At 51.2% G+C, this 14,548-nt stretch overlaps 1 protein-coding gene across 2 annotated transcripts; it reads right to left on the bottom strand.

Moving 5' to 3' along the window:
* Window positions 1-6,321: 6,321 nt before the first annotated feature.
* On the bottom strand, window positions 6,322-13,431 carry Zp1 (zona pellucida glycoprotein 1). 2 transcript variants are annotated; one of them, XM_052762874.1, is made up of 12 exons: window positions 13,260-13,431; window positions 12,226-12,347; window positions 11,540-11,903; window positions 11,308-11,448; window positions 10,681-10,868; window positions 10,441-10,538; window positions 8,848-8,975; window positions 8,550-8,739; window positions 8,312-8,456; window positions 6,892-6,973; window positions 6,680-6,784; window positions 6,322-6,494 (listed from the first exon to the last, which is right to left on the bottom strand). In XM_052762874.1, exons 1-12 carry the CDS (start codon window positions 13,429-13,431, stop codon window positions 6,358-6,360), a joined length of 1,872 nt encoding a protein of 623 aa, XP_052618834.1. In that variant the 3' UTR covers window positions 6,322-6,357. The 2 variants fall into 2 exon arrangements, with proteins under 2 accessions (XP_052618834.1, XP_052618836.1); XM_052762876.1 differs by lacking the exons at window positions 11,308-11,448; window positions 11,540-11,903; window positions 12,226-12,347; window positions 13,260-13,431 and adding an exon at window positions 11,016-11,272.
* Between the last annotated feature and the right edge of the window lie 1,117 nt (window positions 13,432-14,548).

Raw genomic sequence — 14,548 nt, 5'->3', positions numbered from 1 at the left:
AGCCTCTGGATGTTCAGAGCCATGTCCTTTTGCTGTGGAACTGACTGACAGGGAGTCTATGTGGTGCTTGAACTTGAAGCACCATCCAAGGAGGTCACTTGGGTGCAGTGGCTCCCAACTAACTTCACATCTTGACTGATCTCCTGCATGGTGTGCCCCTGGCCAGCAGGTGGTACTAGCACTGTTCTGTAGGTGAGTGTTCAGAGAAGCATCTTGTCCTAAGGCATCCATGAGTTGGGATTTTAAGCCTAGTTTCAGAGACAAAGCTGAGGGAGCAGTGGGCAGCTAATGACCTCCACAGGTCTCTGGGAGTCATGATAGTATCGACTCAGGCATCGAGCCCAGGTTTGACTGGCAGCTCTGTCTTTTTACTGGGAGTCTGTATCAGTTTCTATATGAGTTTGTGGTATCCACCTGGAAGGGCTGAGAATTAATTGAGCTATTTTGATGAGTGAACACAAGGTGGCCCTCTGCAACTACAGACCGCTTCCCTGCTTTGTGATGATTGACAGTGACACTGTCACAGTGCTTGACACCTGTGGTGTTAAGGATTGACCTAACTTCTCCATCCGCAAGCCTGATATTAGAGCTCATCAATCCAGCTGCTCATGGTGGTGCACTCCTTTAATCCCAGCATGGATCTCTGAGTTCGAGGCCCGCCTGGTTTACAAAGCAAGTTTCAGGACGGCCAGGGCTATTCAGAGAAACCCTGTCTCGAACAAACAAAAACAGACAAGATAAAGCAGTATTTCCAAGACTGAAATTTGAAGGAGTCCTCTGCCCCTCTACCCCATACTAAGAATTTGGACGACACACATTGGAGAGACTTACACTTCTCATTACTGGGGCGAAGGTTGTTTAGTCCATCAGCACCGAGATAGGCAGCATTCCTCTTTCCTCGGTGCACCGGTGTGTCCCCCTTGCCTTATTCCGGATTGAGCCTCTGCAGTCTCCTTCCTTGGGAGCTTACATCTAGACTTTTCTGCCTTTGGCATGCTCCGAGCTTCATTTATGGTCTCTGCACTCATCTAGACAGAATGTCGGCATCGTCAGAATTCTGTAGAAGTTCCCAAAATAGAAGCTGTTTTTACTTCCCAGAGTTTTTTGTTTTTATTTTAATTCCATCTTTATGACTCTTTCCCCCCTCTCACAGTTCAACAGTAACTTAAGTGCATATAAAAATATTTATAATTTGGCATTTTGTTTACTTCTAAAGACTGGTCTGGTATCTCCCATTATTGGAACAGAAAAGGCCCTTTTGCATTAAATGTTCTGGCAGGAATGCCTGGATAGGAGCCACATGTGAAGTATACCTTGAGATGTAGCAGTCAGCTCTGAAGTATTCCTTTTATTTTTATCTCATGTATACGTGGCTTGTGCCCTTACCTTACACCATGACACGTGTGGAAGTCAGAACGCAGTTGCAGGGGTTGGTTCTCTACCACCATGTGGGTTCCAGAGACCAAACTCAGGTCCGCTGCCTTGGCAGCAAATTTGTTTACTTGCTGAGCTGCTAAGCTGTTTGGTCAGCCCTCACTTCAGGTCAAAGCACATGGAAATAATTTGCCCTCAGTGCCTAGTGGGGAGTGTGGAGAGGCAGGGAACCCCTTGGGCCTCTGATAGCTGTGGCCCAAAGGCAAGGAGAGGAAATCTAATGGGCTACAAGCAGCCCTGCTTTCTGGTCAGGAAGGGAGGCTGGCTTGCCTTCCTCCCCATCAGGTCTGATTCAGCCTGCCACAGGCTCAGGTGCCTGCTCAGGGAAGCAGGTGGATTTCTTTCTTCCTTCCTTCTTTTTCTCCCCCACCCCCCCATGCTAGGACTAAAGGTGTGCACCACTACCGCTAGAGGGGAGCTGTTTTCACCTGAGCACACACAGTCCAGGTGAGATTTTGGGTATCTAGGAATATACCTTCCTAGATACCAAATGCTTCCTGCCGTTGAGAGCATAGCAAAGTGTTGCAGAGAGCTTTGTTGTTCATATTTACTGTGGTTTTGCCCTTGAACCGTTGGATACAGAGGTATTGACAGAATCTATATACCATTTCAATAATCATTACAGAGTTCCCTATCAAAAATCACATGCTCGTATAATTTGAAAGTAAGGGCAACCATTAGTATTCTCAAGTTAACAGCCCCAAAGGGCAAATGGGTGTGTTTATGGTTATACAGGGGAAGGTCTTTGCCATATCCAAAGATAAAAATGTGAGGGGAAAATCGATGGCTATATAATTTCCTCAGAGAGATGAAACATGAAGAAAAGCCCATGGCCAGTTCCTGGAAGTAAGGAGGTTGCCCCTTGGATTTGTGAATGCTCTGTGCACAAGGAAGAAACAGGAAAGACCCAGCAGGCTATAAGATGCAAGCAGCTATGAAAAGGTACAGCTTCTAACAACAGAACCAGACGCTGGAGAGATGGCTCAGCGGTTAAGAGCACTGGCTGCTCTTCCAGAGGACCCAGGTTCAATTCCCAGCACCCACATGGCAGCTCACAACTGTCTAACGCCAGTTCCAGGGGATCTGACACCTTCACACCAATGTACATCAAGTAAAAGTGAAATAAATTTTAAAAAATTTATTTAAGACAATAGTGGCTGCCTCTACTGCTCAGATGGGCAAAAATCTAGAATGATCTGGAGGGGCAAGGAGGACAGGTCCCCATACAGTCTCGGCCCACAGGCACACAGGATGTGGCTTCTGTCTGACCCAGGAGTTCTACCTAGAAAGCAGTGCACAAAGAAGTCCATGCTTATGTAACTGCATTCAGTACTTAGTACCTGAAGTGCTAGGCTTGGTTTCCTTCAATAGATCAGATGTGCCCTAGTTCAACAGAAAGCTAGACAACACAGATGTTTAAAATGATACAAAATGGGCCACTAGGGCTGGGAACATAGATCAGTCAACTGGGAAAGTGCTTTTTTGCACCCAGTACTGAGTAAAACCGGCATGGTGGCACATGACTGTAATACCACCACGAGGATCAGAAAGAAGTTCAGGGTCATCAGGTCAGTCTGTGTTTTATCAGACCCTGTCTCAAACAAAGGAATGAATATAAGGATAAATACTTAGAATGTAGTTGGGGATGATGCTGGCTTAGCTCTCCACACATACACATTATACTACATAAGGACTGAGCAGGTTGTATTTATATATTTAGGAATATACACACAAAAGGCTATGAATTTGAAAGAGCAAGGAGGGTGTATATAGGCAGGGTTGGAAGAGGAAAGAGGGTAATGATGTGTTTATCTCAAAGGAACAAAACATTAAGTCAGCAACATGGCTCTGTGTTTGCTGTGCAAGTCTGACAACCTGGATTTGATCCCGGAGTCCATGGGAAGGTAGAGAACAGTTGTTCTGACTTCCACCTGTATGCCATGGCATGCTCATGCTCACCCTCCAGGCATACACACAGTCTTAAAACAGAAAGCCAAAGAGAGTGATGCAAGGCATTTACATTTCTTTAAACTTGACAGTGACCAAGTGACTCCAGTTGGCACCTGTGGGCTAATGCTTTATTTAACAGCATGGATGTCAGTCCTAGGTCCACCTCAGGAGGCAGAGTTGGTGGAATCAGCTTTCTAAGCCAGCCGTGCTGGTCTTCACGAATATATCCTACACCTCTCTGTACCTGGATGCCATCGCTAGCCACAGCTGGGAGGCAGCCCAAGAAGGAAGTTCACTGTGTGGCTGGTGTCTGGGTCTCCTGCCTTGGTGTTGTGCTGCCTCTTCTGGAAAAACCTGAAGGCAGCAGTTTTCCCAGCCCTGCATCTTGGCCTATGCAGTTTACCTCATACCCAAACAAAACTAAAAACAAACCCAAAAAAGCAAGGTAAGCATTCAACTGGGGTGTGAGGACGAAAAATTCCAGTCAGTGGCTAACATCCCGTAAGTGCTGGCTGGTGTCATACATGATTCTAGGTGCCTTCCTCAACTGGTTTAAACAGTTACTCCTACGAGCTAGACACGAGGCTCATATTTAACAAGCGAAAATGTCCACGTGGCCAGGGACAAGCAGAGATGCTCTTAGAGTCAGGCTTTGGAGTTTATGTTTGACTGAAACTTGAAGACTGATAGAGTAGGCCAGAGCCATGGGTGGAGAAGGGACTTGTGTCAAATAAGGGCTACTGATTTGTTACCTTTATGACAGTTACTCTCATGCCCTGCCAGAGGCCCAGCGATGACTATATTTCCAGATTCTTCTTGTACCCCTTGCTGAGACCGCCTCCCTCCCAGCCCAGATCAACATGACATTCTGGAACATAGCCTGGTCCTAGCCCTAAGTGGCAGGCAGGGTCAAGGCCAACTTGTTGCTCTCCAGTGCTGCCAGCTATTTCTGCTTGTGCTAGTGTTGGAGACTGCGAGCCAGCAGTGTATCCTGTGCGGGAGACCAGCTCCCACATTATTATGACAGGGGACTCTTGAGAGAGGGATAAGAGGTAGAAGGCTAGAGGGGAGAGAAACACAGGATAGCCTCGGGAGGCCCCTTCTGTCTCTTCTAAAGGGCTATTGATAGGAATGCCAAGGGGTGGAGCAAAGACTTCTCCCTAGCTCAGCCAAGTGTAGACCCTTCCAATCACCTGGTAACCATGCACATGGTCAAGCAATCCTCTAATGCAGCCCTGCTGGGTAAAGCAAGCTCAGATCTCACTAGGAAACCTTTGTGGGCCTCCACAATCCTGCCTCCTTTGGTGCCTGGTTGGTTGGTTCATTGTGACTGAGTAGTTCAGGCTTGATGCTTTTGTCCCTGGGACCTTTGGCTTCTGCTTGTCATGAAGGCAACCTTTCAGGTGTTCTGAAGATACCCACATCTAGACAGGCTCCTGCCAGCTCATCAACTCTCTGCTGCTGCCTTTTACTGACTGCCAGGCTTTGACCCTGCCCTACCTCTTCGTGTGCTGTCCTGTCCGAAAGACCACCTTCCCTTGCTTAGAGGCACTCTCCCAGACCCTGACCTGGGAGAGAGTAATGCCAGGCTGTGGCATATGTTAGCACTGTTAGGATTTGCTTTGAGGACAGCATCAGATGTCCCCATTGTCTGAGATAGTGAGGCTCAGCCCGTAAAAATGCTCTGCAAGCCTGACAAACTGAGTTCCATCCCTTGCACCTGCCTATTTAAAGGTCAAAGGAGAGGACTGACCCCATAGTGTCATCCGACTCCCACATATGTGCACCTCTCCCCCAGTAATAAAACAGATTGTGCCAATCATTCCATGTAATCTTTTTAGCTTTTTGAGACAGGATCTATGAGCCTTGACTGTCCTGGAACTCTTGTAGACCAAGCTGGCCTCAAACTCATAAAAATCTGCCTACTGCCAGGTGGTGGTGGTGCATGCCTTTAATCCTAGCACTCAGGAGGCAGAGGCAGGAGGATCTCTGTGAGTTTGAAGCCAGCCTGCTCTACAGAGTGAGTTCCAGGACATCCAGGGCTGTTTGACAGAGAAACCCTGTCTCAAAAAAACAAAAACAAAACAAATCTGCCTCCCAAGTGTTGGGATTAAAGACATGGACCACTATGCCCAGCTTCCCTTCAGCCTTTTGGTTCAGTCAAGAATGTAGTAAACATGAGATGTGGGATGCTACAATTGGTGGAACAGTGGCCAGTTTTACAGTCAGTTTTTGTAAACAGGAATATACTCTAAAATAGCAAACGCCAGTGAAAGGACTCAGACACTTGCTGTGCAAGCCTGGTGACCTGAACTCACTCTCCAGAACCCTCGTAAAGGAGGAAGGGGGAGAACTGACTCCACACAATTGTTCTCTGTCCTCCACGTGTGCTCCCACACATGTACAGTGATTAAAAAAAAGTTAAAAGGTAAAAAAGCGGTCAAAAAATATAGGAAATATATCAGCCAGTTAACAGTCCTCTGTTAGAATCAAGTATTGTGTACTGTGGGTGTAGTTGTGGATATGCTCCACTAGTATACACTCAGCACAAGCTTGTGCCTATCTGTGACACTACATCTCACTGGTACAGTGGCATCAGAAGTGACAGGAGCTTCTCACCTCTGTTATAAGTTTACAGAGACACTGTCTTCTAGGTGGCAGGCTGTTGAATGAAATGTTATAGGGTACATGATTGTGTAATGAGGCGGGGGTGTGGGGTGCAGGGGGGTCAGGATTCTGAAAGAACGTATCTGACTCCAAGGATCAAGTTTCTCATGTAGCTCACCCCTGTAATCCCAGCACTCTGAGGCAGAAGAATCACTGAGTTTAAAACCAGTCTAGGCTAGAGAGTAAGACCCTGTTTCCCCTCAAACACACACACCCTTGGATAAGACACACATCAGGTTTCATAACTGAAATAACTTCTCTACATCTGCATTCAGTAGTTTTCAAACAGTGGTTTATTAAGCACATTTAACATCTGGTGCCTTCCCGGAGTTTCTGGACCCAGGCCCAGCTCAGACCCACAAAGGCACCAGTCCCCAGGACCAGGGTGATGGCCAGCAGGAACACCCAGAGCAGGGGTCTTGAACTGGAGTTGCTGCTGGAGCCTGTCAGAGAAGAGGGCGGGGGGGATCCACCTGGAGCTGTCTGTCGGCAGATAAGGGGCTGGGCTATCTTTGCTTAGTTCCTCATCTTGAGGAGTTACGCCACCTCTGAGCTTCCCTGTTTCCTGTTTTATCAGTATTTTTAGAAAGAAGGCCATGGCCCTTGGGGCACCCCCAAACCCTGCTACCTGAAGGCTCCAGTTTAGCAGCATCCTCAAAGCCCACTGCTCCTGGAGAACTCACGATGTCCAAGGCCTGGATAGTGCTGTTGTAACCAGAGGCTCGTCGGCGCCCTGCCAAGGAGAAAAGCTGTCCTGACTTCCAGCTCCTGGTGGTCTGAGAGTCAGCCCCAGGCCTAAGGTTACATCAAAGAACAAATAACATCCCCACCCAGACTCACTTGCCATTCCAGAGTCACAGATAGTAGAGCATGTCTCGGGCCCCTCAGGGTAGCAGACAGAGGCACTACAGAAGAAATAGACCTGGTAGAAAGAAACAGGCAAGAGGTGGACTAGTTTTGTGCAGCTGGGCTGGCAGCAGAGACAGGGTTGAGGGATTCAGGTGCAGGACTGTTAGTGCAGGGAGAGACATGGGCAAGCAGACTAAGACCACAGCTGCTCCGTTTTGGTGGGGATGCAAACTGTGTTGTTCCCAACTTGGAGTTCAGATCTTCCTCTTCCTGAGAACCCAAACCTGCAGTAGAAGACGTTCCCTGCAGGCAGAACTGTTGCGTTCAAGAGAGCTACAGTTTTCTGCCTGTCCTCTGCCCCTAGGCGCAGAACGGTTGGAAGGCGGGGTGTTTTCTTTCTACCTACCCGGCTAACAGGAGGTGAGGTTTGGCCACAGAGCCAAACACCATATGTCTGCTAGCTTCTCTTTACCCCTGAAGACAATACCTGGAGGCAGAGGGGGAAGACACAGTACCACTGCTTCCAGGAGACAGAGCCCAAGGGAGGTGACCAGAGGGCAGCACCAGGAGACCTCAGCCATGGCACCGTGCCTTCATGTAGCAGGTAAGTGCCTCCTGGGCTCAGGAGGCAGCACCCAGGCAAGATGGGAGAGATGCCACCCTGAGTCACCCTCAGCTCGGCCTGCCAGTGGGACCAGTCCACACCCGATGAGTTAAGGGCAGTGATTTGAACATGACAGATCTGTGAATAGCGTGTGATGAGTAGGATGTGCCATCAAGCATGGGTTGGACTGTACTGGTGTCACTGACGATGTCATTTGTACACCATACAGAAAAACCTAAGGTTTAAACACCCATTTTTTTATCTTTTGGAAAAGTTGCTGTGTTATAAACCAAAGCAGAAGAACAAGAAACCCATTATCATTTTGAGAATCAGAAGTGAGGCCACATGAGAATACCACAACTGGTGTTCAGATTGAGGGTTGATTGTAGCCACACTCCGTGTTTCCCTATAACGTTTATTTTGCATATGTTTGCGTGTTGGGGAATGTGCATGCCCCAGCACACATGTGAAGGTCAGAGAAAATTCTGGGAGTCAGTTCTCTCCTTCCACAATGCGGCTCCATCCAGGGATCGCATTTAGGTCAGTAGCCATGGCAATAACTACCTTTACCTGCTGAACCATCTTGTCAGCTACTTCTCCCTTCTCTCAAGTTGTTTATGAGTCATCTCTCCAAAGAGCCTGCCTCCCACCCCTTGCAGTTGTCCACAGTACTTGGTGGAAGCCAGCTCTCCCCCGCCCCCCGGCACCATGCTGGGATCCATTAGCTTGTAGGGTGCTGGATGTGGTGACCAGCTAACTGCCACTCAACAGGTGGGTGGAACATGAGGAACACAAGGGGCTTCCTACCAGTCCCCTCAGGGCATTCTGGGAGCTGGAGTCCAGCAGAGTGAAGGTGGCAATGGTGAAGCGCTGGTAGTGAGACCAGAAAGGCAGCTCTGCCCTGTCCACGGCCACCAATTGTGTTCTATAGTTGTCACCCTTGAAGGGACACCTGGAGCAAAGAGGAGTCCAGAAGCCTCCTTAGGGAGGTGTGGCTGGCAGGAAGCCCTCCTGGGGTGCCACTTAGTCACCTGCTGCCACTCACCCATGGGACAGGATGGGCCACTGGGGCTGCTGGAAGGGGCTGACAGCGGGAGTGGCCCAGCACTGGTGCAGCACCAGGACCAGACTGGGGTCGGCTCTCTGTAGGAGGTGGACCTCCACATGGACTGGTTCCTGGAGCAGTCTCACCAGGGGATAGTCGCTCTCCTGATAGTAGGAGCTGAAAGTCTTATCTGTGGAGAGAGGGGCTCCTGAGCCTAGGGCGGACTGTGTGCATCAAGGCATTCAAGGCAGGAGGAGAAAGCAGTGGGTGGGGTGGGGGTGAGGGAGGGGGGCCGTACCCTTGGCAATCCTCAGCTCCAGCCGCAGGGGTCCAGACTGTGTCACAGGGGCAGGTGGTTGGGGTGGGAAGATAGATGCCTGGATGGGCAGGAAGTCACTAGCATTGAAGATACAGCGAACGTGAAGCCTGAAGTCCAAGAGCGAGAGGTTGGGGGAGGCCACATTATCAGAGCACCCTGTTTAATCAACCACATCCCAGTAAGGGATGCAACGGACAACATCCTCTGCCGAGTGTAGAGATGCTTCCGTAGGCATCGTTGGGGCCCGTGGATATCACTGGTCACCCTTCCTGCCCTTCTGCCCACCTGGTCTGCACAGGACAGCCTGAGCTGGCTATACCAGGCCCTACTCTAGGTGCTGGGTACCACAGTATCAAGACAACAGGGCTCTGTCCTGGCACTTGGGGTCTTTGAAACCTGGTGGGAAGACCTGGATGGTGGAGCCAGGAACAAACCGTTTAGCGCCTGAGCCACATTTATCCCCTGCTCACCATTGAGAGGTTCTAGTGAGGATTGTGTGAGGCCACAGGACTGTGTCTTTGAAGGAAGCCTACCAGTGTCTAGTGCCTCCCTCGGTAGCCTGAGTGCCACGTGGTCACCGGTCCACGCCTCCAGGGTTGCGTGCCCACTGCCCACTGATGGTGTGTTATACCGCTGTAGTAACTGCACCAGCGGTCAAGCCTCACCCTCTGCTGTCTTGTACCCCTCTAGTCTAGCCCTGACAGACTCCAGCTGCTCCCCTGCACTTCTCTGCTCCCCCCCTCCCCCGGAGCCCCCAAGGCTGTGCTGAAACTGGCCGCCTCAGGCACTTACGTCCAAAAGCTTAGAGCATGTTACAGACTCGTGTCCCCATCTCTGGACCATAAGTACTTTGTGCCAAAGCAAAAGAGCTTTGTACTCCGACACCAGTCTCACACCCTAACCCCGTGGCAGATAGAGTCGGGGAGAAAAGAAAAGGGCTACCAGGCACCCGCATGGCCCCACGCACAGGCTCTGGACAGCCCACGGCTGAGGTCCTGGCTCTCACTGGCAACCACTGGCTGGAGCTTGCTGCCTTGCCCTGAAAGCTCAAAGCCGGGTGTGTCACAAGGGCAGGCTCCCTTGGGGTCACCCCGAACCGCCACCCTCGGCAGCTGGGATGGTTGTGGCGCCTGAGCTAACGGGTCCAGGAGGCCCCTCTCCCTGTGGGGTTCCCCTCCCCGTTCTTTCCTCCACCACACCCTCAGATGCTTCACACTGAGGTATAGTCAGTCGCCTCATCTATGGTGTCAATCTGGTGGCAACAACCACAGCTCCTTCCTGGGGCCTGAAAGGGATGCCTTCAATTACTGAAAGCTTAGTTCTTAGATCAAAGGCAGGGCTCTTTGGGAGAGGAGAGCTGCTGTTGGCTCCGCCTGGGCTGCATATACAGATGTGCACAAAGTACTTAGTCTCTTATTTGCTTGGTAGGGGAGGCTCCAAGAGATACATTAGCTCATTTAGGGTCACACAGCTAGGCAATACCAGGGTTAGGATTTGTCCCAGTTGCCTCCAAATCTGTGTGGGTTCTCCTGCACCCCTCAAACCCAGGCCTGTAGCCCAGCTACTACTTACCGGAAGACATTGTCCCGAGTGATGGAACCTTGTGGCCCCTTTTGGACGTCAATGTTAGATACCAGCTGATTCTCATAGATGAGCTGCTCACCAACCACCTGAGGAGGTGATAGTAAGACCCCCTAGGGATGGGACTCATTTCCAGCCTGCAGCCTACCCCTAACGGAGGATGGAGGGGTAGCTAGCAGGTGAGGCCCCTCAAGAGGTAGGACTCACCTCTAGTTCAAATTCCACTCCTACCTGGATTGTCGTTCCACAGAGGGCGAGAGGGACGTGGAAGACCACGAAAGCACTTGTCTTCTGGGTAGGGAGGCATCCACTGGGAGCATAGGCCAGGTGGACATTGTTCAGGATGACCTTGTGTGTCAAGGCTGTTTCTTGGGACATGACCAGGGTGAAGTAGCCACTTCTGAAACACTGAAGAGTGGCTAGGACAAAAGCAGATCCAAGAGGCAGATCACAACAGTGGGACTCTGTCTCTCCAGTGCTGAGACAGGGGATGGGCTGCGTGGGGGACAATCAATATTTAATACTATTTAATCACTAGCCAGGAGCCAAGGGACCTGAACACTCACTCTGCTTCCCAATGGTGGCCTAAGCAAATGCCCGAAGGAGCTGATGGAACAAAGGGCTGATGAAGGCTACAGAACCATGACTTATCTAACACAAATGTTGGAGAGCTGAAGGTCAGGGTCTGTAAGGAGGAAGCTAACAGTTCCCTGGGGCAGGTGCTCTTCCGGCTGAGGGTGTCTGCATGCACTTGGGAGCTGGGCTCTCTTAGACTGCCTGCAGTTCAGCTAGATGGAGGGGAGACTTCCCCAGCCATGCCAGGATCCAGAGGAGCATGCTTGGGATGAGAGAGTGTACCTGTGTTGCCATAGTAACAGGGCACTTCTCTGGTGTTGTCATAGCAGCAGCCAGCCTGCTGACAGGCTTCCTTGGAACTACTGTTTGCCATGCAGGGGATGTGCCCAGAGGCCACCTGACACTGCTGGGGCAGATGGGTGCCTAGGGTTGGTGACAGAGCAGTGAGGAAATGATTGCTTAGAGCCCGAAGGCCCCAGACACAGGCATGTGCACACAGAGAACTCCCACATACCTACAGAATCCAGCTTAGTCAATTCTGAGGGTCCCAAGGTGCCCCACTGGGGATGAGGCACGGTGGGTCCAGCAGGTCCCAGTCCCGGGGACGGCGGAGCAGGAGTTGGATGGATGAAACTGTGCTCTGGGTACAATGTGCTGAGAAGAGTGTGGCCAGACCCAGCCAAGGTGTGGCCAGAATTGGGGTGGGGAGTAAGAGTATGAGGTGTAAAAGGTTGAGGTGTGGTGGGTGGAGCCAGGTAAGGGTCTGGAGTCCCAGTGTGGTCTGTTTTGGGACAGATCAAAGTGACATCTTGTGCTATATCCACATGGCCGTTGGGCAGTACAGCTTGCACGAACACCCTCAGGTGGAACCGCCCATCCTGCAGGGGAGAGGACCTTAGAGAGCCCCGGAGAGTGGTCACATGACACTTCAGGTGAGCGCTGGGCTAGAGGCCAGAGCAGGCAGCCTGGCTGTTAACCTGTACACCCAGCCCTGGAGTGGTTGCCCCCTGGGGTGGCTGTGGTGTCACTGGGAACTGAGCACCTCTGATAGAGAGGGAGCCGATTTGTGACATGTCTCAGGACCTAATCTGTCACCTACCCTCTCCCCGACCTGTCGGAGGCTCTGTTCTTCTCTGGCCCACGAGGAACTGTTAGGACAAGCTCCCTCTGTCCTCACTTGGGTGACGACTCTGTCCTTACCTTCTCCAGCACGTGGCAGCCTCTGTAGTTAGCCGAGAATACTGCAGGCTCCTGGGACTCAGAGATGACCCAGTGGTAGCAGATAGAACAGTTATTCACCTCAAACCGGTTCCCAAATTCGTCTGGGGAGGGGCATGGGGGAGGACGTTAGGTGCTGGAGAGCCTCTAAAAATCTGGACAGAGGCAGGCTTGTTTCAAGACCTAGCTTTGCTTGCGGGCTTGGCTGTGTGGCCTTAGACAAGTGTCTTTCCCTTTCTGGTTTTCACTTCTGCAGGGGGTTAAGTGGTCATTGGTTCTTTGTAGCTGGGGTGAAGAGTAGTCACAGGGTTTCAGGTGGACAGAACACCTTATAGTCTGAGTTTAGTTATCCTCAGATCTTGGCTGAGGCATCTGGAAATCCCCAGGAGCCAGAACTTTTTTAGGCACATACCATAAGGGGTGGAATGGGGGAGAGGAAAAAAACCAAGCTTGTTCGTCATGTCAACCAGCTCTTGCAGTCCCTTGGGGACCCTGCTAGATGCTCACTCACTGTTAGCTCAGAACAGCGGGCACCAACCCCCACGGTGGGCCTGCCCCTCACCTTTCCCTTTCAGTGCACCGGGCAAGTGGGGGTGGGTGTCATCTTTCGCCACTTTGCAGATGTGGCTCTGAAGCTGCAGATTCAAGTTGTCACACAGAATGTCCCACACCCGTTCTCTACATTAAATCGCATTCCTCGGGGCTCTCTAAATCAGAGAGTGGTCTGTGGGCCCAGAGTTTTGCAGCCACAAGACTAGACTGGAAATTCAGAGCCCAGCAGTTTTGAGTCAGAACCCATCTTTCTCACAGGTGATCCCTGTGCACAGGAGACCGGGAAATTCTGCCCTTGTGGTCACTCTGTGCGGTGACTGGGCAAGAGGCTGGCTGTTGCAGTCCTCTGAGTGGCCTCTACTCTTCCTGCTCTTGCTCCAGGGAAGAGGTCTGGTTCCCTCCTTGCAGCAGGCTGGGCTTGGGACTGGGGATGGAAGTTGGGACAGGCCTCTTCCTTCACTTACCTACCACCTTGAATCGGATAGTCTGGTTTGCCCTGGGGATCACCAGCAGCTGCATGCCGTGCACCCCACAGTCATAGCTGTATCCAAGGCCAGGCTTGGGGTGTAAATGTTGACCCAATCTCAGGGGAGCTACCACCAGCAGAAGCAGGGCCACAAAGCAACCCCAGGCCATGATGGAGGCTCCTACCAACAGACACCCACAGCAACTCCTAGGGCTTCCCTATCAGCTGAGGGTGGGGGGCAGGCTCTTATATGGATCAGATAGCAAGTGGCAGCCTCTGAGGGCAAAGGAGATCCACCTGGGGGAGCAGCCGCTTAGCCTACAAGGGGCTATGGAGAAACTCCTTCCCTTGAGGCAGCGGAAGGCACCTTCCATCCAGGGTCTATCAGAGATCTTCAGAAAAGCTGCACTTGACCCTTCACCCAGTTTTCTGTGGTAGCTGGGACTGCCCAGGGATTTCTAACCAAGAAGTTGCAGGCAGGCTATAGGACAGCAGCTACATTCCTGAATGCCTTAGTCTACTAGCTGGGTGCCTCCAAAGTCTCTCATGGGTGTGGGAGCTTCCTGCCTAGGCAGTCCTTCAGGGTCACCTTCTTCCTATCCTGGGCCTCAGGACCCTGGGAACTGAATGCAAAGTTACTTCCTGCCTCCATCCAACCCCAGCTCCTGGAAGAGCTCAAAGTGTGCAGGGTGGTGGGTGCTGAGCAATCAGACAAGTGGTAGCACCTTTGAGGGTTCTCTGGGATTAGGCCAGTTAATCGTTAGTTAGCACAGGTGGGCATCCTCTGTTTGAAAATGTGACATTCCAAATGCAAGAGTATCTGAAATGTTCTGAACACCAGTATGATGACAAATGTGGAAATCTGTTCTTGACCGTGTGGTGGGTCACAGTCAACACACACACATACACACACACACACACACACACACACACACACACACAAACACTGTGGTATAAATTACATTCTGGTTGCTAGGTCCACATGGTGGTACATGCCTGTAGTCCCAGCACCTGGGAGGCTATGGCATGAGGATCATGAGTTTGAGGCCAGCCTGGACTGCCGAGGGAGACCTAGTCTCAAAAACAACAACAGCCGGGCGGTGGTGGCACACGCCTTTAATCCCAGCACTCGGGAGGCAGAGGCCGGCAGATCTCTGTGAGTTCGAGGCCAGCCTGGGCTACCAAGTGAGTTCCAGGAAAGGCGCAAAGTTACACAGAGAAACCCTGTCTCGAAAAACCAAAAAAAAACCACACAACAACAAACAAAACCACCACCATTAAGACTAC

The sequence above is a fragment of the Peromyscus californicus genome, unplaced genomic scaffold (genome assembly GCF_007827085.1).
Source record: "Peromyscus californicus insignis strain IS unplaced genomic scaffold, ASM782708v3 Scaffold_4__1_contigs__length_199733344, whole genome shotgun sequence".
Classification (NCBI taxonomy): Eukaryota; Metazoa; Chordata; class Mammalia; order Rodentia; family Cricetidae; genus Peromyscus; species Peromyscus californicus.
The sequence above is the reverse complement of the archived record's forward strand: the minus strand, read 5'-3'. Positions and strand labels throughout refer to the sequence as shown.